Consider the following 25,963-nt stretch of genomic DNA (forward strand, 5'->3'; position numbering starts at 1 on the left):
GTGAAATTGACACCTATTCTCAATCTTGTACATAAAACAGTATTATGCTATATATCGTTTTTTCACTCAGGTGGAATCCACTCTAATTGATGATTGTAACGGACCGTTTCGCTCAGAAGGGGATAACAATTGTTTAGGCGATAATCCCCTTTTCCATAGACCAGCAGCTACTGCAAGCACCAATCTCCCGAACTCCAAACTGTACGAATTCACCAACTTCCGAACTGGAAAACACACGAACCCTGGAATCAGCCGAACAGGAAAAGCATACAATCCGCTTACACTCCTGGCAGTCAGCATACAATCCAATTCCCCCAAAAACGAGACGACACATCGGTTTGAGGGTCAAGCAGAATCTGGTTTTACTGAGGGCTACCTGCCCAGTATTTATGCAGGTCTCCCACCTGGTGGACACTCCCCTAAGGGACCAAATGGGAGACTGAAACAACAGACAGACATGTATCACTTTAGTACATACAGCCACAATACTTTCCCACAATGCATCCTGGCTTCCTCCTCTCTGTCCTGGAGATAATTAGAGAAGTAATTCAATTATCTCCCAGGACAAAGGCAAGACTCCCTTATACACGTGGTGATACAAAGACAGACTATCACTTTAAAATACATAAAGACACATTTTATACATAAAACACAGACATGTAACATATCCCCAGATAGCTCAGGTCTGAGTGCACATTATTAGGTGAATGGCACTCAGACCACATGAATACAGTTTAATTGCCATGGAGCTAAAGTCTTTAATTATACGAACAGGCTCCATGGCATTGCTATCTGGGTTAAAACATTCACATAAAACAAACTACCGAATTTCCATGCATTCACCAAATCCATACGAATTAGAACCAGGGGCTGGAGGTTCACCGGTGCCTGCATGTAAAAGTGTCCGATTTTGGTGCATGAAAGCCGGGCAGAAAAGCGCTGGCTGCCCGGGGAGCTCCAGAAAGCCGCCACCTAGCGGCCGCTAAGTGTAACAGTGGCCACCCAGTAACAATCAATTAAGCTGCGGTTAACCGCAGCTTCAGGGAGGTAAATTGGCAGCACACTCCAGCTCCTGGGTGGCCAATTAATGGCGCCGGCCGGCTTCCCACGGCTCTGGGGAAGCTGATAAACGGCTGTTTGTTCGGTAGATAGAATCTACCGAACGGCTGTGCAGAGAGGGAGAAATAAATCCTCCTGCACAGCAAAATTAACCCTTTAGCTGCCGGTCCATAATCTAAAGGCAGCAGGCGGGCAACCAGGCTCCTCCAGTTCACAGTGGCGAGGTTGGCTTCGCCACAATGATCAAGTGTGAATAAGTATTGTTTATTTTCTTATTGCACTTATACATGCGCCCCCTATCTTCATCTTTGTTTGTATCATTTTAATGTGTGTTTTTAGAGTGGTTTTAGACACTGGGGAAGTCACTCTTATTCATATCTCTTGTGTCACTTGCACTTTTTTGTGTTAAGTTATTTTGTACAAGGACTTTCCAGCTGAATCCTCCACGAGCTGGAACAAAGTGATTAGCCCTTTCTCCTTCCAGTAACTAGACGTCACATAGTTCTGGGAGTACAACTGATTTTAATGAGCCAAACTTTGCCTTTTATGCACAGACCCCAGCAGGGAATCTCCATTGTATTCAACACAAGCCCTTCCCAGTAATCTCTTGGCCTGGGAGATAATTGTGTTAAATACTGCGGTAAGCTAATTATCTCCCAGGAACAGAAAAGCAAACACAAAATTTAAAAACATAAAAGTACCCCAAAACATAATAAAAACATAAAACAATCCCACATATTATACATCCCCAAATAGCCCTGATCTGAGAGCCCAGGTTTTAGAAATAGCGCTCAGATCCATACAGTGTAGGGGAAACGCCACCATGTTAACGTTCTGACCAGCCACACTAGTTCCAGGGTGTTTTGAGCTTTTGGCGATCAACTTTCGGAAGCTGCTGCGGCCGCAATATGAGGTGCTCCATCTGGCTTTCAGGTAGTATTTGTTCCCCTTAGTCTCAGTCACCTTCTCTCAAAAAGCACTCTACTGGCAGATTTAAAAGTGGTTCAGAGCCCCGGACTAATTTGTCCGGGAACCGCATGGTCACCTTATGCCGAAAACAGTTCCATAACATTGGCGGCTAAGTACCGCTTAGGACTTTCTGTGGGTTTGGTTCATGTGAACACCGACCAGGGAGCTAGCGTTCGGTTCTATTCACATACATGGAAAGTGTCAAACCAGGGGCACCCAGGGATAGTAATGTAATTATTTACAAAATTAGAGTTTCCAAAAGGAACACAAATTAACCCCTTAAGGACACAACTTCTGGAATAAAAGGGAATCATGACGGAATATATCCGTCATCTGTCCTTAAGGGGTTAACATTAGATGAGACAAACAAGTTAATGAGAATTATTTTTTGTGGTAAAACTGTGAAAGTTGTTAATTCTAGAGCTACACTTTGTTCACTTGTGTGTTATTAGGACCCCACATGTCATTTCACAGCATTGGCTGCTTGCTCACTCGATCTCTTCTCTGGCATCTTGGTTATTTACACTCCACTTGTAGTTTACACTACCCACTTTTCTCCTATAGCGATTCACTTGTTCTCGGTATGTGATTTTCTTTTCTGTGTACTGTTGCCACGGTAACCACTTTTCCCCGCCCGACGTCCCGATCACGTGACGTTCTGTGCGACTTCCAATCACTTCCGGGTTCTAACGGGCAGACACACTCCACTTCACTTCGCCATTGGGTAAGTGCATATTCACTTAGATTTGTATTTAATATATTAACACTTTATTGTTATGTATTCAATGATCTTGAAAAAGACCCGGCAGGGTCGAAACGTCGATTGATTTTTGTACAATACAAATGAATTAATAAAGCACCAGTTTTTCTACAAATACACGAAGACCTGTGAGTGCATCTTGATTTTTTATTTTTTGTTTATATATTAGACGCCAGCAATTTGCACCCAGGCATGTAACATATAGATATATTTTTGTGGAGGAGAGTGCCAAGCTTTCATCTGTGTATATATATATATATATATATATATATATATAGCATTGATTAGCATACATTTTTTTTTAAATTGAAGAAGACAATTCGCTGTCTCGATATCTTAGAAACTCAAGTGAAAATAGATATGGTATCTGGTTCCAATACAGTTGGTAAAGATATCCCCATTGAATTCACCAATGTGTTGGCGATGTCATGAAAAGGCAGGCTCCATGATACATATCTGGTGGAGCTGTACACATATTGCTGAATTCTTGAAGTTGGTCTACAACGCTATAAATGGTTTAGGGGATATTCCCCTTGTCAGAAAATAGCTATTTTATTTACTGTCTAAAAGCAGTAAAGATATTAATTGGTAGATATTGGAAACAATCTTTAATTCCTCTTATCAGCCAATTTAATGTATTAAGTACAACAATTCAAATGTTTAGCATCTCTATACCGATTTTATCAATAATGTGGAAAGGCAACTTTAATGAGTCCCTTATGTACTAATGAGAATATTTTTTATAAATTTGCTATGGATATAATTTAAACCAATTCAATAAGTTTTATGATGGCTTGCTTTTGTCTAAGTCTATGAATGTTTGCATTATACATAACAGTCAAGATTAACAAGCATTGTAATGTTGGCAAATGTATTATGTTTGTATTTTTTGTATTTGTTAAAATTTACAATACATTTTTTTAAATATAAAATACACTTGATTGAATTAACACTTTTGATAGCCAGTTATTTAATGCATTAAGTTCCTTTATTAAATTATTTTTACTATTCACTCTTTATATCTAACCACTAAAAAAAGTGTTTCTTTTTCACCAATGGGAGCTGCTGATTGGCTTAAAACATCAGCTGTCTGCTCAAAGCCAATCAGCAGGGCCCTTGCCTGCTGGTGTTTAGCGCAACCTGAAACTGAGATTCAGTTCTGGGAACCTGCAGATCGGTGCTGGTTACACACGCCGGGGTTAAACTGTTTGAGAAAGGTTTAACTCCTTAAAGTAAGAGTGCATCTGGGGCCTTCTGGCACCATAACAACTTAATTTTGATGAAGTTGTTATGGTCACCAGAGTGTCTATTTAATAGACTTTAATAACTGGTTATCAATAGTATTCATTTAATCAGGTGTATTTTAAATTTTGACATATAAAATAAAAGCCAGTTTACTATTTTTTATTTTATTTCCAGAGCAGCAATATATATATATCTCAAACTATAATCCTTCCAATTTTCTTTCTATAGCCCGCTGTTCCTCACAAAATGCATGTTCTGTGTTACCCCTACACTTCTCTATATAAGCCTTCAGGTTTGCTTTTTTGGAATTGATGATGTCCATGTTGGGAATATTATTTTAATAGTTTTTGCCTTCACAGGGCCTTATTTACTGGTCAAAATATACTGACAACTATATAACATTTTTATAACATAAGAATGTAAGAAAACACTTTCATGGACAAATTGAAATCAGATTGACTATTAAAAAAATGATTTCAAATTATAGATTCCTTGTTAAAAGTCTGAGTGTTATTACCAAATGTAAAGTTTGAAAAAGTATAATACCATAAGTATTATTTATGCTATTTGCATATATTATATACAAAATGTTGAAAACAAATATTCATACCTTTAATCCAGGAACACCTAAAGATCCACGATCCCCTTTCTGACCCTATAAATAAAATGCAGGGCTCAATAAAACATTGTATCAATTTAATTTATTCTAAATGAAAAACTCATTACTGAAATTAGTAATGGCAGAACAGTTAAAGAGTATTCTGATAATACAATCTTAGAATGCATAAACCATTGTTATATTTGTTTATTACTGGCATCTATAAAGTGCCGACACATTCCGCAGTGCTGGTGTATATAATAGCACAAATATTTTTCATGGTTACTGCATACTTTATACAGTTAAAGGGACACTGCAGGCATCCAGTCCACTTCATCTCAATAAAGTGATATGGGTGCCATGTTCCTGTCTGCCTAATCCAGCAATGAAAAACATTGCCATATTTACATTGCAGGGTTTAAATACCTCTACGGGCTTTCATTCTGACTGATACTAGAGGCGCAACCTCTGAAATAGCTGAGTACAATTCGGCTATTTCACTCAGATGGTCTGTTAGAGATCTCTTGATTGCCATCCATGCACTCTAGCCTCATAATGCTATATTGCTAAATATATATGCTAAATATTGGATTAGCTATGATCATCAGTATTGATGATCTCAGCCAAGGAGGTGAGGTGGCAGTGAAGAAACCTGCACTGCGAGCAAGAAAAGGTAAGTAAACGCAAATGCCATATTCCGTGAAAGGTGCTTCCCAAACATAAAATGCCTAATGTTTAAGTCATAAGAATTTATTTTGAGATATACACGTCACTTATGTAGACAACACATAAGCTGCCCTTGCTGATATATAAATCATTTATAGATATTGTTTGCATAGACGGTTAAATAATTATTTTACACAATGATCTACTCATTATGCATGGAATTCTCGTGAACTGATAAGTGATTCAAGAGAATTCCAAAATATAGAAAAATAGATGATCAAGTGTTTTTCTTAGCCATCATTTTGCAATCCCATTTTCAATTCATCTCCATTCAGTATTTTTCAATAATGGAAACATGGAAAGTTAGATTATGATAACAGATGAAAGCCAATTGGCCCACCTGGTCTACCCATTTCCTATAATTATTTTTTTATTTCCTTCCTACTCAGGGCAGCAACATGTCAACCTTAAACCTTCTTGAATGTTTTCCACTGTCATAAATTGTTATAACTGTTATAAACTCCTGGTAAATAATTGATCCAGGGAGAAAAACATATTTTAATGTTTTCTTTGTATAATATTTTTCCTAGCACACAATCAGCAAAAATAAACATGTGAATATATTCAAAGTGATTTCCTTGCATTTCCAATGACCTTTTTATAACTACTTTCTTTGTGTGACTTTTAAGCAAGTCACTTTAAGCAGTAACTTTATTCATAGAGGGCTAGAAGGTCCCGCAATAAGCTTCCATTAGCTCTACTGAGCTAAACCTTGTCGAGCAGGGCCAGCTTACTGACTGACAGTGTCAGCTGACTGCTCTAATGAGCTAAGCCCTCCAACTCCAGGTTTAGCTCAAAGCTGCTAGCTCTTGTGGAGGCTAAGACTATGTCCTGGCAAACCACAAGTAAAAAGATAAACCATTACCAAACAGACTAGTTGCATTGGGAGTGCTAGAATTTGGCTTCTTAAACTTTACAGCACACTATACTGGTTATGGTACTTAGAAACATAGAATGTGACGGCAGATAAGCACCATTCGGCCCATCTAGTCTGCCCAATTTTTTTAAAATACTTTCATTAGTCCCTGGCCTTATCTTATAGTTAGGATAGCCTTATGCATATCCCACACATGCTTAAACTCCTTTACTATGTTAACCTCTACCACTTAAGCTGGAAGGCTACTCCATGCATCCACTACCCTTTCAGTAAAGTAATACTTCCTGATATTATTTTTAAACTTTTGCCCCTCTATTTTAAGACTATGTCCTCTTGTTGTGGTAGTTTTTCCTCTTTTAAATAAAGTCTCCTCATTTACTGTGTTGATTCCCTTTATGTATTTAAATGTTTCTATCATATCCCCCATGTCCCGTCTTTCCTCCAAGCTATACATGTTAAGTTCCTTTAACCTTTCCTGGTAAGTTTTATCCTGCAATCCATGAACCAGTTTAGTAGCCTTCCTCTGAACTCTCTCTAAAGATATGGTCTCCAGTACTGCGTACAATACTCCAAGTGAGATCTCACCAGTGTTCAATGGCATGAGCACTTCCCTCTTTCTACTGCTAATACCTCTCCCTATACAACCAAGCATTCTGCTAGCATTTCCTGCTGCTCTATTACATTGTCTGCCTACCTTTAAGTCATGAGAAATAATTACCCCTAAATCCCTTTCCTCAGATGTTGAGGTTAGGACTCTATCAAATATTCTGTACTCTGCCCTTGGGTTTTTACATCCAAGATGCATTATCTTGCACTTATTCACATTAAATGTCAGTTGCCACAACTCAATACCTGCAGTGTTCCTTTAAAATAAAATAAAATAAAATAATATAGATTAAATAGATACAAAGCACAGTCAACATGTTTCTATAATTTCCAAATTTAATCTGGATAGCATACCTGAAAACCTCTTTCACCCGAACTTCCTTTATCACCCTGACAAAAATAAAATAGTTTAATGAGAACAAATATTTTTGTCAGATATTTAAGTGTGCTGCCTTCCATTAAGTAAATGGCTTGCAAAATCTAATTTTATTTAAAAAACCTTTTTCATTTTATTTTTACTTTGTATTCAATTAAGCATCCAGTAATGATGTTAGAATGACAATTTGCATTTACGGCGGTGCATACATATAGATGTGCATTCTAGATCTTGGGACAGCTATGTTATAATGTCATAATATTTTTAGATGAATATATTGATATTTTAGTCTTGTTTTCTAATATGCATATATATTTGAACTCAGCTATGGGCACATTGCTTACTCTAGGACTCTAATCTCAAATTGAAGCTCTATTTGGACAGGCTCACATAAACGAAAAGGATAATCAACATGTAGCCCCATGTAGCCAAAGCACAGCTTAGCGGAAAAGGGCCTTGACAGGGGTTAAGAGGCGGGCTTAGGAGGAAGTGGCTTGGACTGGTGGGTTGTGGGTAAGGGGTTTGGCTATTTAAATAAGCAGCCATTTTGGAATCAGTCACTTTTAATTACCTACCTGGCTGAGTTTGTCCCACCCACCCTCCCTGGGATTTTGTTGGTTAAGTGGGTTATCCTGTTTTGTCACAGCGGCGGGATAGGGAGCTGAAGGAGAGGAAATAGGCTCCCCATTAGGAAGATTGATGGAAATGGAAAAATTGTGGTGATTGGTAAGTTGGTAGGTTTCGAGTCCTGTCGGTGGCTCAGAACCTGGTGGGGTAGGGGTATCCGGGTATACCCCTGCCATGGTTAAATTATGTTTGGTGTGGGTAGGGGTATCCGGGTATACCCCTGCCATGGTTAATTATGTTTGGCACTTTAAGTTATGTTCATGTTGAAATTATGTTGGAAGAATGTTATATATATATATATATACACATATATATATATATATATATATATATATATATATATATATATATATATGTATATAAGAATTATTTAATAAAATCTGTGGACAATTTGACCCATATACCCTAGTGTCACTGTTTTATTTGGGAAGGTATGTGGGGGGTTTTGTCCAAGGTTCCGACTGCCCATATGGCGACTATACACTGGTCAAGTCATTTTTTGCATGATAGCACTCAACTTTGCTATTTATTTTGATTTCAAATCCTTATTTTTTGTGGTTATCACATATATTTTTGTTGGATAACTTAACAAATGGCAGCTTTATTATATAATTGGTGTCTAATTTCTGTAAGGAAAACCATTTCTCACACTGAGTGAGCAATGTGTTCTGTGTTTATGTCTTGGTTTGCAATTAATAAATGACCTGATATACAATGAAGACTTATTTCAATACCAATTATGTGTAATATAATAATGTTAACATGTTATAATATGTTATCTTATCAATATTTGTACTTTGAATGAAATATATGCAATTTTATGATAACTTATTTTAATACCACATTTGCATTACGTTTGGTATCTTATCAATTATTTGTATTTTGAATTAAATACAACACAATTCCAAGCCAATCAGAATCAAAATGTATTTATTATATACAGTGGGACCTTGGTTTACAAACACCACGTTTAACATAATTTTATAACATGACAGGAGGCTTCGTATTTGCTTAAGTCTCTCTTTACTAGAACTCCACAGCAGCACAGAAAAACAACCAATCAGAAAAAAGTCAGGTACTATAAAACTCCCCTCCTCATGCATCATTTCCTCTTTCTTTGCTGCTCCGCATCAGTACAGGTCAGAGTACCACTGCCTCCTGCTAATATTAGTGGGTGGCCTTGGGATTTATTTGTTTATTGCTGTAATTTGAATTTATCTATCTGGGAGCTTATAATTTTTTCTGTAGCCTTATTCCTACATAGCATGCCTCTCTGTAAGGTGTTCTTGTCCTTTCATGGCAGATGCCCTATTATCATCTGCCTGCATTCTTATCTGATAGCCATCTTTGTATTCGTTTTGTCAGCTATCTATGGCTTCTATTATATATATATATTCCTTATATGTTTGTGCATGGATTCGGGGGTCTTGGTGGGCTTTTTCACCCTTTCTGTACCCGTGTTTCTCCCCCTCTGCTACCCCCCAGATACTATATTTGCGTATCCCCTGTTGCCTCTGCCCCGCTTGGCGGGCTGTAGTTTCCCCCCGCGGTCGGCTGGGGGCTGACTGTCTCACCCCCTCCGACCTCCCGGGCTTTGCCTTCCCTCAGATGTGGGCTTACCGCCTCTGACCCCCTGGGCTCCGAGACCGCGGAGTCTCCTCCGACAGTCCCGTGCCTTTCAGGCCGGTCCCTGGGGCACTCGTGATCGAGCGCGAGTACCCGACGGCCGGATCTTCTTCCTCACTTGGCCCCATGTCGCGGCCGCCTCCGCACCGCGTGTGTCCGACCGGTGGAGGAGGGGGCGCTTAGATCGCGACCCCCCCCCCCCCCGGCTGTGCATGCTTCTATGGAGATCTGCCTTCTGGTTTGTTGCCCTAATGGAAGTCGGGCTGCTGCCTGACTTTGCGTTCTATCCTGCCTCAAAGGCATTCGGTTTTGTTGTTTATACCTGCAATAAATAAAACTTAGTAGACTCTCAACCTTGCCTTTTAGTACACATCTATGTATATATCCTCATACTTGGCTGTCTAGGTTTACAGCTTAGACTTTCTTTTTTTCTTATAGTGTGTTTTCGTTTTTTATGTACTTGCTCTTCCTTTGTGTTTAAAGCACCCAGTCACCATTTTTTACATTAATCACTACTTCTTTCTATTGGGGCAATTTTCAGGTGCCCATATCAGGCAGTTATATATTTTCCTTGACCCTGCGTCAGATTTTACCCAGACAGTCATTACTGCGAGTTCTGCTATCAGGATATATCACAGCTTACTGTGTGTTACGGGTATATTGGAACTGTTATACAGGCTCTGTACAGGGCGTATTCAGCGCCAGCTAATTCTAGGATTCATGTGCTTCTCAGTATTTATTTTTCTGGCCCACCTTTGAGGCCTCAGATGAGACTACTCTCGTAGGGTTTCTCTGTCCATGGCATATATATGTTACCAGACCCGGCTCTGACTCTAACTGGTAGGGGAGATCAGTCTACGCTGATAATATACAATTTTATCGGGTTCTTGGGGAGAGTCATTGAGTTGGCTATTGTTTAATCCTACTCCTGGAAGAGTCCATGGTTACAGTACCCTTCAGGTGGTATGGTGATGGTAATCCATAAGATGCTAAGAAATTTCAAACGGATCTGTGAGCAAGTGCATACCAACTCACAGTTTAAGGTGAGTATTGTTCAGTGAATCTTACACTCATGGACATGATGGTAACTGGAACAATTTCCGCTTATACCCGATACAGCTGGAATACCACTATTTTCCTGCTGGGCATTTAGGGACTGCCAGTCCCGGTCCAGGCTATTCACATGGCATTACGCTGTCTAAAAGGGTTGATTGTCTAAGAGTCCTATGTCACAAGATGCCCTGTGGATCTACAATTTTTAGGGACCTCTACCCGAACTCAGAGGTCCCCGTTACTCATTCAATACCCACCGTAAGCGCTACGGAATTGGAAGGCGCTATATAAATACGTGTTAATAATGATATTATGGTAATACACAACCCATGGATTGGCCCGCTATGTCTGTGCCCCATTGATTGGCCTGCTTTGTCTGTGCCCATAAGAACGGCCTGCTATGTCTGTGCCTATAAGAACGGCCTGCTATGTCTGTGCCCATAAGAACGGCCTGCTATGTCTGTGCCCATAAGAACGGCCTGCTATGTCTGTGCCCATAAGAATGGCCTGCTATGTCTGTGCCCATAAGAATGGCCTGCTATGTCTGTGCCCATAAGATTGGCCTGCTATGTCTGTGCCCATAAGATTGGCCTGCTATGTCTGTGCCCATAAGATTGGCCTGCTATGTCTGTGCCCATAAGATTGGCCTGCTATGTCTGTGCCCATAAGAATGGCCTGCTATGTCTGTGCCCATAAGATTGGCCTGCTATGTCTGTGCCCATAAGATTGGCCTGCTATGTCTGTGCCCATAAGATTGGCCTGCTATGTCTGTGCCCATAAGATTGGCCTGCTATGTCTGTGCCCATAATATTGGCCTGCTGTGTCTGTGCCCATAAGATTGGCCTGCTGTGTCTGTGCCCATAAGATTGGCCTGCTGTGTCTGTGCCCATAAGATTGGCCTGCTGTGTCTGTGCCCATAAGATTGACCTGCTGTGTCTGTGCCCATAAGAACGGCCTGCTATGCCTGTGCCCCATTGAATAGCCTGCTGGGTCGGTGCCTACTTCAATGGCCGGCTACGTCTGTGACGATTTGCTTGGCTAACCTTTCTGTGTCCATTCGTTTGGCCTGCTGGGCCTATGCCTTCTGACGGGCTGACGGGTAATATCACTGTGGAAAACCCAGTGCGCACCAGTGACATGGAGATAGGCAGGTGTCCAGACAAAACACCATTGCCATAGTGTTCAAGAGGGCACCAGTATACGGCCACCTGAATATGGTGGGAAGGGTGAAGGCCCTAAACCTCAGGCCTGAAGGGCGAAGTTTCTTATGAAGAACCCGGACACGTCCACGGTTTTACTCCAGACCGGCGACGGCACATCTCCAAGGAAAACTTCGCACAGACGAGGACCGGTACTCGGACTCCTCCAGTAGAAAGCGGTGTTTTTTCCTTGTCTTTACCAGCTACTCCGTACCTGCTTCCCGGAATCCTTATAGGTTCGGTAGCTTTTTCCTGCGTTAGGTTAGCTCCTGGCCCTGTCCAGTGGGACTTACTTTTCTTACCTTCCGGCCTGCTGCTTGCCTTCTATCCGAGATAGAATGGGTTTAATTTCTCTTATCTACGTTTATTGTTGCTTTTTGTTTTTTCATGACTTTCTTTTTCCTTTTCGCTCGGGTCGTCGTGAGGCCTGACTTGGCCTCCTCCGACCTCCCGGGCACTCGTGGATTGCGGAGAACGTCTCCAGCTTTCCTCGGACTACCAACGGTCTACCTGGACCCCGCGCGCGCGCACGGGATCCGGATAGTCGGTTGATAGTTTTTCCATCGTTGTTTCCCAGATTGCCCTCAGCCTTATGCTGACATTTATAATTGGTGCGCCCTACAGTTTGGTCACCCTGAATCTCTGGGGACTCTAGTTTGCACCACAGGAGGGTGCGGCCCTCCATCACCTAGGTCCGAGTATATTTACTTTCAGGAACAGAGGGCGAACCCTCTCATACAGAACCGGATACTGATTTGTTATTAGAGGGCGCAGCCCCTCACTCGTCCTCAACCAGATACTGGGCTGGATTCAGAGGACAGGTTGGGTGGACCCATTCTCATAGAGAGAATCGATCACGGATGTAGACTCTGTTGTTGGTTACTAACAAGGCGGCCCACTCAGGCTAACAGCCGGACGCTCTCATGATATGCGATCACAGTAGTAGAGAGCGCGGCTCTCTCATACACTCGACGCTCTACAGTACCGGCCATTTGTTCATCTCACAGGCTTGTGCCTGTGCGAGACATTGATGTCTACATAGAGGGGCGTCCCTCCTGCATTCAATTAGAGCTACATCCACGCTATTAACTTCGTTCTAGAGGACAGCCTTGTCATGCAGGAATTACATGTTTAGACTAGATCCCTCTTTTATCTCCTGTGATGGATCTACTGGAGCCGGACCGCTATAAAACACGCGAGAAATACTCGGAGGTATAACGGGGGGAGTTATTTACACACACTCCTGGAGATGGTACGGCTACCGGATGGTCCTCCGGTATTATGAGTGCAGGTTTTTTGGCATATTCTGCACCATATAATACAGAGATTGCTTTCTGTTTTGGATATCCAGACCATTACGTACAAACTGCGCAGACAGTTTCTCCCATGTCGAGATGTCAGGATATACGGAGACCTTCATGGAGCACACGGGCACTGCTTTGCTCGGGTAACAAGATTAAGGAAGGCCTATTATCCGGTCTGAAGGCAAACCGTACGTAGGGGTCACAGGATAAGACCGGAAACCCCAGTTGTCTTGACCCCCCCGGTCATTACGATCTTGGGATAAGAGGGCAGGACTGCCCCGTCTCCTCAGAGCGCATACCTGGTGAACAGGGTTCGGAGATGGTGGATCCTCCGTCTATACTTTATTTATCACTCACGGGAGCCGTTTTGTTTTTTGGATTTGCGCCGACCTACTTTTTAACTCAGTCGAGGAGACCTACGAGACCTTATGGGGATACCTGGTGTACCCCGAATCCTACACAGACATCTTTCACGCTTAGACAAGGACATATATGGGTGGAAATCTGCGCTCCGGTTTGCATTTCCCATCCCTTTGACTATTTCTGGGATTCACTATTCCCAGAATAGTCGACCACCATTCCTCCTCACGAGTTCAATTCGGAACCCTGAATGGACGTCCTTTTGGAGTCTTTCCCCTACCGCATCCGAGGATTACACAGTCCACTTGGAATATTGGAATCACTTAGGATACGGCTAGTTTGACCACACTCTGGCGTGCATTAGAAATGTATTCTCGGATGAGACATCTCACCGGGTAGGCCAGGAGGGAACGAAAGATCCTACTTGGTTCTATTGCGATTTGGTGGTGGACTTAGGCGCATTCCTTGAGATTGAAGATCTACCTGCAAGACCGCGTTGCCGGGTTACCCTGGCACGATCGGTGGAGCAACCTTACACATCAAGAGTTGAGACATGGTGGCAGTGTCTTATCGCGGCCCTAAGTCCGCATATGACTTTCAAAAATTTTTCACTGCAGGGAAATGGCTAATAGGGCGGCTTGTCAGCTCATGGACCAGCTGGTAGGCAACAGGTTGCATCCCCACGTACAATGGATCTGTCAACGGACGTTGTTTTTTCAGTTTTTGGGATACTTCTCCAGCTGGCGTCTCCATCGATCGATGTATTGTCATCTATCGCAGTTGGAAAGTCCATTTAGGATTGCTCGGGTAGCTCCGAGAATAGGTACCAGCGGAACAAACAGCGTTGGTTTTGTTGTCTGAGCGTTGAAACAGCAAATACGAAGCCTCCTGTCATGTTATAAAATTGTAGATTATGCTAGCTTTAGTGTACCTATAATCTTAATTTTATTAATGACAGGAGGCGAGTATTTCCCACCCATTCTTTTCCCACCCTTGTTTTATGTTAAAAAATTGGATTAATCAGGTACGTATGCAACTCTGTTTGTTGTCTCTGCTACCTGTCGCCTGTTCTTATATCTATGTTTATTTTCATAAGTAGGGTTGGGATATTTTCGTTTTAAGGTAATTTTGGTTGTTACATTGGGTGCACACATGTTTATTCAGAGTACTTTTCATTGGATAATCAACCTGTTCGATTCTGTTTTTTCTCTCGTTTCAGTTTACAGTCCATCAACACTATCTGGTTTGGCAGTTCTTCTCGGATGGTGGACATCGTTGTATTCATCGTATCTAGGACTTTGCTTCTCCCCATTATGTTTTCTGCTTTTTGTTCTGTTTTTGTCGCAGCTTGAAAGAGGAAATGATGCATGAGGAGGGGAGTTTTATAGTACCTGACTTTTTTCTGATTGGTTGTTTTTCTGTGCTGCTGTGGAGTTCTAGTAAAGAGAGACTTAAGCAAATACTCGCCTCCTGTCATTAATAAAATTAAGATTATAGGTACACTAAAGCTAGCATAATCTACAATTTTCGGTTTACAAATGAAAATCCATTGAAAATAATGCCTCGGTTTGCAAAGATTTTTCACAATACAAAGCAAGTTTCCCGATGATGCATTGCACCTGGGAGGTTTATAGCACTGCCCCTTGCATGCTGGAGCCTGTGGGTAGAACGTGGCATCAAGTGTTGGAGTGGCTTTTGCATCGAGTTTTGGAGCCATTCTGGAAATTGTTTGCAGTTGTTTTGGGACTTTTTGGTGCATTTCTCAAGCTGTGGAACGGTAGGGAGCTTTGTCGTTTGCATGCCTTTTATTGTGTGTTCTGCATTGTGGGTTGGTTTCCATGCCAGCTCTTTTTGACTTTTTTTCTGCCCTCCAGAACGGATTAATTGGTTTTCAATGCATTCCTATGGGAAACCACGTTTCGGTTTACAAATGTTTCGCAATAAGAAACGTCCTGGAGAACACATTAAATTTGTAAACCGAGGTCCCACTGTACTTGGAAAATCCATTGAATGTTCTATGGTATTCATGTATATGCTTGGGTTTTATATTATTATTATTATTATTATGATGTATATAGTGCCATCATATTCCGCAGAGCTTTACAATTATAGAAAAATTATATTAATAGGAGAATAAGACACGTGCGGTTTTTGAGGTAGGCAGATATAAATCTGTCTTACCCTAGGACACTTATTGATGAGATGGCCTGACTGAGAGTTGAACCTAGGTTGTCAAGATCTAAGGCAGTTATGCTAACCAGCCAATATATGCTAGACAGGGCTTTTTAAATAAGCGTGCTGGTTTATATATATTAATAATTTAACTGATGAGTATTACTAATATTATTATCAGTGCCAAGCTGGTAAGGGGAAATAAAAACACAAAATAAATAAATGTGATATATGTTATTATTAGATTGGCTTTCTCTTTCAATCCACAAACAATATTGTAACATTTCGCTTGACTTTAGATTTAAAATGTACAATTTAAATTTCATCCACCTATTACCAACAGTATAAACTCTAAGAATGTTTGGAAAATTAAAAAAAATCTATTGTTATAAAAATGTGTGTGCTACTTAAGTTCTTTAGATAGGAAGGTATTTGCCTTCAGTGATACACCTGTTATAATCTACTACTCCTTAGCCGATCCTATATTATTTATAATGCCCTTCTTTTTTAGATGATGATAAATGCCTACATTATATAACCTCCTTAATAATAATAAGTATTCTTTGGGATATACACTTCACATATGTTCACTCATAACCAGTGAGATGATGTATTTCAACATGATCACATTATGTCACTTTCACTGTACTGGTAACCTCTAAGCAGTGGCTACCTGTGCAAGATGATATTTGGTTTCTGATATTAGGACTCAGAAAATTGGTAAGCAGTACAACCTCTAATATCCTGCTGTGGACTTTGAGACACCACAATGACCCGGCTATTCTCAGACAGTGGACCTGCCAGAGGAACCTCCTATCCATTTTCATATGCAGGGACTTCTGAATCTTGTCACTCTCTGCTCAGGCATACCAACATCCATCTGATCATTTTTTCATCAATATCCTCCAATACATATCTGTAACATTGTTTTTTTTTTGTCTCCTTTAATCACTTAACTCCAAATTTTTTGTGAATTAATCTAAATGGAAAACCTGAAGCAAAATTAGCTGCCATTCTTATTTAATAATAACAACAACAAAAAAACACAGAGCTTAGTGAATAACCTTACTTGTTTTATTTCATTTCAGTCCACCTCCAGTCATGGGAATTGTTTAACATTTGTACCAGAATGTAATATCTACTTGCCATGGGAATTGTTTAATATTTGTACCAGAATTTATAAACTCCCAATCTGAGTTCACAAAATAGAAATGTGATGATGGTCACATTTTTGCTGACCTGCCAGCCTCAGTGCAGGTCATTGGGACTCTACTCAAGACAAGCTGCAGGCCATAACACTTTATAAATAATTGTATAAATGATAAGTAAATGGATAGTAAAGACAACTGTGTAATTTACCTTTTTGCCCATGGCTCCTGGCATACCTGTGTATCCTTGAGGACCTGTTGGCCCTGTTTCACCCTTTTCTCCCTAGCAGGTGGGTAATAAAGCATTAGCAGACAATATGAGAAAAAAATCTTCAGGAAAGTGGCAACAAAATAAAATGTATAGTTTGCTAAAAATTAAACAGGATTTTATTTAACAGAATTTGAAGCTTTCCAAACAAGTGATGGTAAAGTTTGCATTATTGTTCCACAAAATATGTGAGATATTCTTAAACATTATATATATTTTGTATATATTGTAAAAATTGTTCTTGGCTAAAAATAACGATGTATTTGCAGTAATTTTATTGCCTCATGATTGGTTGGTGAAACGGTATACTTTTACAATGCATTACATTAGAATTTCTGAAAGACATTATATATGGATGTACCCTTGCTCCCGTATATCCTGCTTTGCCTGGTATTCCTGGATCACCTTTATTTCCCTACAAATAAAGATATTTGGTGGGTGTTAATTTACATGTCAAAAATAAATCACAGGGTAGAGTTCTCAGTAATGTATTTTATTGAAAAAATATAACAGCCATGTACCATTTTTTCACGAGAGACTTTTATGTGGGCAACATTCTTCTTGTTTTATAAAATAAATATTTTTATTAAATAATGAATTTAGATCTCACCTTAAGTCCTGGTGTTCCAGGAGAACCAGATAAACCTTCTGCTCCTGCTACTCCCTAAAATGCAAAAAAAAAAAAAAAAATGAAAAGAAAAGAAAATAACAGTTAATATGGTAATTAGAAATATCAGATTGATGTCTGATTACCATTGTGCAGCCGGTTACTTTATAGTAATATATTATTCCTTATGAACTTTGACTTTAACTGCAAGAGATTTTATACTTGTAGAAAATGTTTTATTTTCTGGAAATACAAGTATTTAACTGTAAAGCTCTCTAGAAACAGGCAGCTCCTATAATTTCCCTTTAGTAATTGTTATCGAGTTAGAAGGATAGTTCTTATATTTACACCAGTGGCAAATCCAGAGATTGACCTCGGGAGGGGCACTTTTATATTATTTAAAGAAATAATCCATGCACAATAACTACTACAGCTCTGTGTAGTGGTTATGGTGCCGGGACCCCCACCCAGAGTAAGTAGTCAAACCGTTTAAGAACAGTTTGACAACTTACAGTGTATGTGGGGGCAGTGTATGTGTGTATAGGGGGGCAGTGTATGTGTGAATGGGGGGCAGTGTATGTGTATGGGGGGCAGTATATGTGTGTGGGGGGCAGTGTATGTGTGTGGGGGGCAGTGTATGTATATGGTGGGGCAGTGTATGTGTGTGGGGGGGCAGTGTATGTGTATGGGGGAGCAGTGTGTGTGGGGGGGCAGTGTGTGGGTATGGGGGGGCGGTGTGTGTATGGGGGGCAGTGTGTGTGTGGGCTGTGTGGTTAGGAGGGTAAGGGGGCTTTTTGATAAAAAATAAATAAATAACTAAATAAAGTATAAAATTAAATAAATGTATGTCCCCCCCTCCCTTCTTACCTTTATTGAGGAGGAGGGGGGACATTTCTCGTTCCCTGGTGGTCCAGTGGGGATTCCCTGGTGGTCCCAGTGGTGGTTACAGTGAACTCTAGCCCGTGCTACTGCAACGCTCCATGCTCGCGAGTGGAGAACCCAGAGGAGCTGCAGGCTGAGCTCCCAGGTCCTCTCTCCCTCCATCTCCCACCCCTGCTGGCTGCCAGCACGGTGCCTGCGGACCGGGGAGGGAGATCTCTGATTTCCCTCCCCAGTCCGCAGGCACATTGCAGGGCTGGCACTTGGACAATGCCAGCCCTGCATTAGCCGGCAGTGGAGAATCTGGGGGGGCAAATTGTCCCGTTGCCCCCCCCCCCCCTGGATTCGCCAGTGATTGACACTACAGAACGATGCAATATAATGGATAGTACTATTGAATTTTGAGATTTACATTTATCAATTTCACCTATATTCTTATACATCTCTTCTTGACAGCTAATAGCCTTTATTACCAGTTAATCAGCACACCGGTTCATTACAAAGATTAAATCAATGCATCTCTATGGGGTACTTTCAGCACCTCCAAGCAGAGGAAGGCCAGATAATGTTGGGCCTTCATGATAGAGGAGTAACACCTACAAATGCACATGACTATTTGCAATGTTGCCCCACCAGTAAAATATCATAAAATTATTTACTAGATAGCTATATTTTCATATAGAAACAAAAATGATTCTCTGTTTTCCACATTCAAACAAATGCATATATATTACAATACTATATTAATATTGAAACACAATGCAAATCTACACTCTTTTTGTGGACACCACAGATAGTCTTTCCCAAGGCACATGTTCAGTTTTCTCACACTGACATTATATCATAAATATGACAGCTGTACAACACATCGCAAATTCTTCATACCGGCAACACATATGCACGTTCCTTGCAGACATGAGCATGTCTCCCACTCAAAGACATGATAGATGCACACATTTTCAAATGCTATTTCCTCAGACACCAGATTTAATATTGTAATTCAGTGACAACACTGATTCAGTGTAATTTTACTAACTCTATGGAGATGTGTTCTCCATACTACCCAGGTGCTTTGTCCATGCATACTCCACAATGGTGGAGGCAAGTCTGATGGACGCAAGTCTCTTTTCAGCTATCTAACTATGTAACTATGTAACTATGTAACAATAGTTTCTCCATTAAAGTTCCAGAATATCTCTTCTCACAGACACTTGAAGTTCACTTCCCTTACATAAACATCAGAAGCTCTTAACCAACATCAATTTGCACTTCCCTACGAAGCTGCGGGGTATCAAAGATACCCTCTCCACTCAGGGCCGGACTGGCCCACCGGGATACCGGGAAATTTCCCGGTGGGCCGTCGGCACCTGGGGCCGGGGTGACCTGTGGCCGCAGGGAGAGCTTGAAAGGCGGCCGCAGGGGAAGCTCTTCATGAGGCCGGGAGCAGGCTCTTCTGGGGGAGCAGGCTGTTCTGTCTCTGCTCCCCCTCCCTCGCGCGCTAGAAAGAGACCGGGGCCGGAATATGACGTCATATTCCGGCTCCGGTCTCATTAAGCTGCGCGCGAGGGAGGGGGAGCAGAGACAGAACAGCCTGCTCCCCCAGAAGAGCCTGCTCCAGGCCTCATGAAGAGCTTCCCCTGCGGCTGCCTTTCAAGTTCTCCCTGCGGCCGCCAGCACAGCTACCAGTCTGCCCACCCACAGGTACTAAAAAATATGTATGTCAGTGGGAGTGTGTGTGTGTGTGTGTCATGCTGTGTGTGTGTCTGTCTGTCATGGTGTGTGTGTGTGTCTGTGTCATGCTGTGTGTCTGTCTGTGTCATGCTGTGTATCTGTCTGTGTCATGCTGTGTATCTGTCTGTGTCATGCTGTGTGTGTGTGTCTGTATCATGCTGTGTGTCTGTCTGTGTCATGCTGTGTCTGTATCATGGTGTGTGTCTGTCATGGTGTGTGTGTGTGTGTCTGTGTCATGCTGTGTGTCTGTCTGTGTCATGCTGTGTGTGTGTCTGTCTGTGTTACGCTGTGTGTGTCTCTCTCTGTGTTACGCTGTGTGTGTGTGTCTGTATGTGTCATGCTGTGTGTCTGTCTGTGTCGTCTGTGTCACGGTGTGTCTGTATCATGGTGTGTGTGTCTGTCATGGTATGTGTGTGTGTGTGTCTTTGTCTGTCATGGTGTGTGTGTGTGTGTCAGTCGTGGTGTGTGTGTGTGTCAGTCGTGGTGTCTGTGTGTGTTTTCAAAATAGTGTTTTACTCACCTTTTTTTTTTCCCAACGTCGTGCTGGTCTCTGCCTCTATGACTGAGATCATCAAGCTTGATGATCTCAGCCAATCCGCACTGACACAGGAAGCGCCTCTAGTGACCGTCTGAGTGTCTGTCACTAGAGGTGTCACTAGGAAGCAATGTAAACACTGCCTTTTCTCTGCAAAGTCAGTGTTTACATTCAAAGGCCTGCAGGGACAGGCTATAGACACCAGAACCACTACATTAAGCTGTGTGTGTGTGTGCGCCTGCTAGTGAGCTTGCTTGCATGTGTGTGTGTGTGTGTGCCTGCTAGTGAGTGAGCTTGTGTTTTTATGTCAATTAGCTTATGTATATTAGTGAAATTGTTTGTCTATGAGGCTGTGTATCAATGAGCTTGTGTGTGTCAGTCTGTCTGCATGTGAGTATGCTTACTGTATAATTAAATGTTTTACTCTGAAAGGACCAATATATTATATTAGAAAAAGCAATATATATATATATATATATATATATATATATATATATATATATATATATAGCGACAATATATGGCGCAATGACTTATGGGGCTGGCATAGATTTTTTTTTTCCAGGGCTGCTTTGTATCCCCAGTCCGGCCCTGTCTCCACTTGTTAGTTGACCATATGCAAGACACTTATACATTTTACAAACTGTGTTGTGTGGATTGAATATGTGCCTGAGAGTATGTAGCATCAATGTTTTTCATCTCAGAAATCAATTCATTATTGTGGCTGGGATCACAATGGAACCACCATGAAAAACTGATTTATTGAAAGCACATGAAGTCAACATACTGCATACAGATTATGTTTTTGAATTTTTTTCTCCAAATCTTTTTCTTGCTGCACAATTCCAATTGCCTCTTTATCATGCCCATAAAATGACACATAGATGCCATAAATATATACTTATCAAGCAGACTTAAAATACAAATATAGAATATTGAATACGTGAGAAAACCCATATAAAATTGATGAGGGAACTGTACAAATTATATATATATTATAAACCCTACCGGAATGGAAAATCCATGCACACAAATTAATTTAATAATCTATATATTTTTCAAATATACCCCTATTTTTAATGCATTATAGATAATGACATGCAAATGTGCTGTTCTCACCTGATTTCTCACCACCCCTCTTGACTCGTGTCTCTTACTGCCGCTCTGTTATTTCCAACTGGATGGCTGCTCATTTCCTTAAAGGAACACTATAGTCAACTAAATTATTTTAGCTAAATAAAGCAGTTTTAGTGTATAGATCATCCCCCTGCAATTTCACTGCTCAATTCACTGTCATTTAGGAGTTAAATCACTTTGTTTCTGTTTATGCAGCCTTAGCCACACCTCCCATGGCTATGATTGACAGAGCCTGCATGAAAAAAACAAACTGGTTTCACTTTCAAACATATGTAATTTACCTTAAATAATTGTATCTCAATCTCTAAATTGAACTTTAATCACAAACAGGAGGCTCTTGCAGGGTCTAGCAAGCTATTAAAATAGCAGGGGATAGGGGGCGTGGCCTAACACCCGAGCCGCATGGACGTGTTCCTTTAGAGCTCCGAGGAGATACACGCTAAAGGAGGAAAAATAACCGGGCTACATACCAAACTCCGGTGCAAAAACCTGCAGGGACCGACAAGATGTCACACCGCTCCACCAAGAAACGGGTGAAAGCGGATAAAGCAACTTTTTTTATGGCTAAAGTCGCAAATCCTAAACGCCGCGACGGCTGTGAAGAAATCCAAGATGGTGGCGGCCACGGATCCAGGGAAGATTCTCCGTCCCCTCCCTCCTCACCCACCTCAATACTAGAGGATAGCCCCCTTACAATCACCACAATGAAGTCCTTCATGGCGGATTTCACCCTGCAGATACAGGGCACCATTGCAGGGCAAATCAAAACGCTAGCCGGCGAACTTAAAAGAGACATACAAGACCTGGGCCTACGCACGTCTCACATGGAGAACACGATCAGCAAGCATGCCTCCGCGCACAACAGCATGGCTGACCAGCTACACCGGGTGCAACAACTTCTCCGTGAACAAAATCTGAAAATTGCTCACTTGGAAGATAGGTCCAGGAGAAATAATTTACGCATCAGGGGTATCCCTGAATCGATCACAAATGAAGCCCTGCACAACTACCTCCAGGCCTTTTTCCTGGAACTGATCCCAGAAGTCCACCCGGATCAAGTAGTCCTGGATAGAACGCATCGCCTCAGGAGACCCCAACATCTTCCTACCTCAGCAGCCAGAGATGTAATAACCAGAGTGCATTTTTTCCATGTCAAGGAGAAAATCGTCAAAGCAGCTAGAAAAGATAATATACCCTCTCAGTATGGGAACCTGAAGATCTTTGCAGATTTGTCAGCGCACACCCTCCAATTTCGTAAATCGCTTGCACCTATCACTACCACACTGAGGGCGCAGGAGGTTCCGTACCGATGGGGCTTCCCAGCAAAACTTATTGTCCACCACGACAACTCCAATCACCCCATCTCTTCTGTGGAAGAAGGCTTGAAGAAGCTGGCGGACTGGGGGCTCCCTGGGCCGGACGTACCTGCACAACCTGTTACAAAAATACCGAGACTGTCGGCAGACTGGTCCAAGGCCTAACGGGAAGGCTGAGTATATGCTACGTGATTGCTAGACCAATACCTCATTAACTGTTCCAATATTGTTTATATGTTGTGCCATTTCTCACTGATTCACCTGGTCCCACGACCTTAAGTGCAAAGAGGTTATGTTTATATAATGCTTATTGTTGTGAGTACTATCTGACGTACATAATGACCGCAACAACTTTTAGTTGACGGCTAGAATAGGCGCTGCCCATTAGCAGATACACTCCAGGACAAACTGGTCCCTGTTACTTAAGCATAAATAGGGCAAGGCACTGATGGATATTGGTTGTGCCTCATGTAGCGAGGTCTCTTCCACCCACGCACTCAGGAGATAATCTAAGGAGAAATTTTCACCTCCTACACGTGACTCCCACCCCCCTAGATACGGTCGTCAGAACACCAGGTCGACCGATAGCCACGTCACCCACCACCTGTGCCCAGTATAACTAGGCACGATATAGCTCAAGTGGTTTTGAGCTCTTGTCACTTGTTTATAAATGTTTTTCTATGTTATCCCTATCTCCACTCCCCCCCCTCACCAAGTTGGATTTCAATCTACTGCACCGTTGTGATTATCAACATACCTACCATTACACAGCTGAGCAGCAGTATGTACTACTCACTAGTCACCTCACAATACCATACGCTTTATGATTATGAGACTCATGAGTCATCACCTACCCGATATCTAATAATCTGTTATGAAAATAGTCTCCTATAACGTGAAGGGGCTTAACTCCCCAAATAAAAGAAGCCTATTACTTCAGACGCTACAACACCAACATATAGATATAGCGTGTATCCAGGAAACCCATTTTAAATCAACCATAGAACCAAAGCTATTTGCTAAACAATACCCTAACCAATTCCATGCTAAATCTGCTACAAAAACAAAAGGGGTGTCAATTCTAACCAACAGGGACATAGCTCTGGACGTTCAGAGACAGTACATTGACCCGCAAGGGAGGTTCATTATATTAGTGGAGCTTTTTAATGCGACACAGTACACACTGGTCACAGCCTACTTCCCCAACACAGACTCGACAAACTTTCTTACCAAACTCCTCCAAATAGTGGAGGACTACCGTCAGGGAGGCCTAATCCTGTGTGGGGATTTTAACTTTATCCAATCACCACAATTGGACACATCAGCTACGCCATCCCGTAATAGGGGCAGACGCCTGTCCAAGACGTGCAAAAACCTCACCACCCTGATCTCAAAATATGGCCTGTATGATGGCTGGAGGATCTCGCATCCCATGGAGAGGGACTACACGTTCCACTCCGCGGTGCATAATACTTATTCCCGCATAGACGCATTCCTACTAGACAGCAGATCCCTGGCCCAAATGGCGGAATGTAAAATTGGATCATTTGCTTGGTCAGATCATTGCCCAGTTTACATTACACTACATGACGTGTTCCAATTCTGGGGGCGAGGGACATGGAAACTTAATGAGTCGTTACTATCTGACGATTCCTTTGCTGACCTAGTAAAAAACGAATTAGACCACTACTTCCGACTGAATGGCGGAGGAGAGGTATCAGAAACCTCGGTTTGGCTAGCCCATAAGGCGGTCATCCGGGGCCTATTCATTAAGATATCAGCATACTTGAAACGACAGAGACAGGGAGACCTTCTCCGATGTCAGGAACAAATTGCAGAACTAACAAATAGAAACAAGGCCAACCCCACCAGGAAACTTGCTGCGGAACTTCAGCAAGCCTACGGTAAACTACATACATTAAACGCAGCGAAAACTGCGTATTTCCTAAATAGATTGAGAGCGACTAACTACCACTCCGGTGGGAAAACTAACAAGTACTTAGCAGCACGACTGCGGGACAAACTGTCCACTAATAAAATAGCACACATACTGGGGGAAGACGGGACAAAAAAACTAGGGCCCCAAGAGATTAGTGACACGTTCGCCACCTTCTATTCCAGACTGTATAATTTGAAAGACGACCCCAAGACATACACCCCCACTGCAACTGAAGTGAAAACATTTCTGGACCGCATTAAACTACCCCAACTCTCACGAAGCCAAATAGACACCCTGACACGCCCCCTCACGGTGACGGAGATCTTAGACACTATCAGGGAATTGCCTAATGGCAAGTCACCTGGAGCAGATGGGTTTTCCAATCTCTACTATAAAAAGTACGCCTCGACCTTGGCACCACACCTGCTGGATACCTTCCAACAGGCGATGGAGAGGGGAGCACTGCCGCCGGATATGCTGCGGGCCACTATAGTGACCCTCCCAAAACCCGGTAAATCGACTGACAACTGTAAAAATTTCCGGCCTATCTCCCTACTCAATACGGACGCTAAGCTGTATGCAAAAATCTTGGCTAACCGATTTGCCCCTTTGCTGCCCAAAAGCTATCGTGGTTCTCCAGCAACTTAGGGGGGCCAGAGGGGGCGGTCTCCTGTTAGCATTAGATGCCGAAAAAGCGTTTGACCGCCTTGGCTGGCCCTTCCTTCAGGGGGTACTGGAGGCATATGGGGTCCCATCTCAAGTTTGCCGACAAATATTCGCACTCTATGCGAGCCCCTCGGCACAAGTGCTCCAGTCGGGTTTCCTCTCCTCTCCTTTCCAGATAAC

At 42.0% G+C, this 25,963-nt stretch overlaps 1 protein-coding gene across 1 annotated transcript in view; it reads right to left on the reverse strand.

The window, feature by feature from the left end:
* The window catches only part of COL21A1 (collagen type XXI alpha 1 chain), a 406,528-nt gene that overhangs the window by 13,617 nt on the left and 366,948 nt on the right, over window positions 1-25,963 (reverse strand). The window contains exons 20-24 of the mRNA XM_063442941.1: window positions 17,584-17,637; window positions 17,335-17,388; window positions 16,917-16,988; window positions 7,195-7,230; window positions 4,644-4,688 (exon numbers count right to left, since the gene is read on the reverse strand). Of these exons, the coding sequence (XP_063299011.1) occupies window positions 4,644-4,688; window positions 7,195-7,230; window positions 16,917-16,988; window positions 17,335-17,388; window positions 17,584-17,637 (261 nt within the window). The remainder of the gene's footprint in view (window positions 1-4,643; window positions 4,689-7,194; window positions 7,231-16,916; window positions 16,989-17,334; window positions 17,389-17,583; window positions 17,638-25,963) is intronic.

Source organism: Pelobates fuscus, chromosome 2, assembly GCF_036172605.1.
Source record: "Pelobates fuscus isolate aPelFus1 chromosome 2, aPelFus1.pri, whole genome shotgun sequence".
Lineage (NCBI taxonomy): Eukaryota > Metazoa > Chordata > Amphibia > Anura > Pelobatidae > Pelobates > Pelobates fuscus.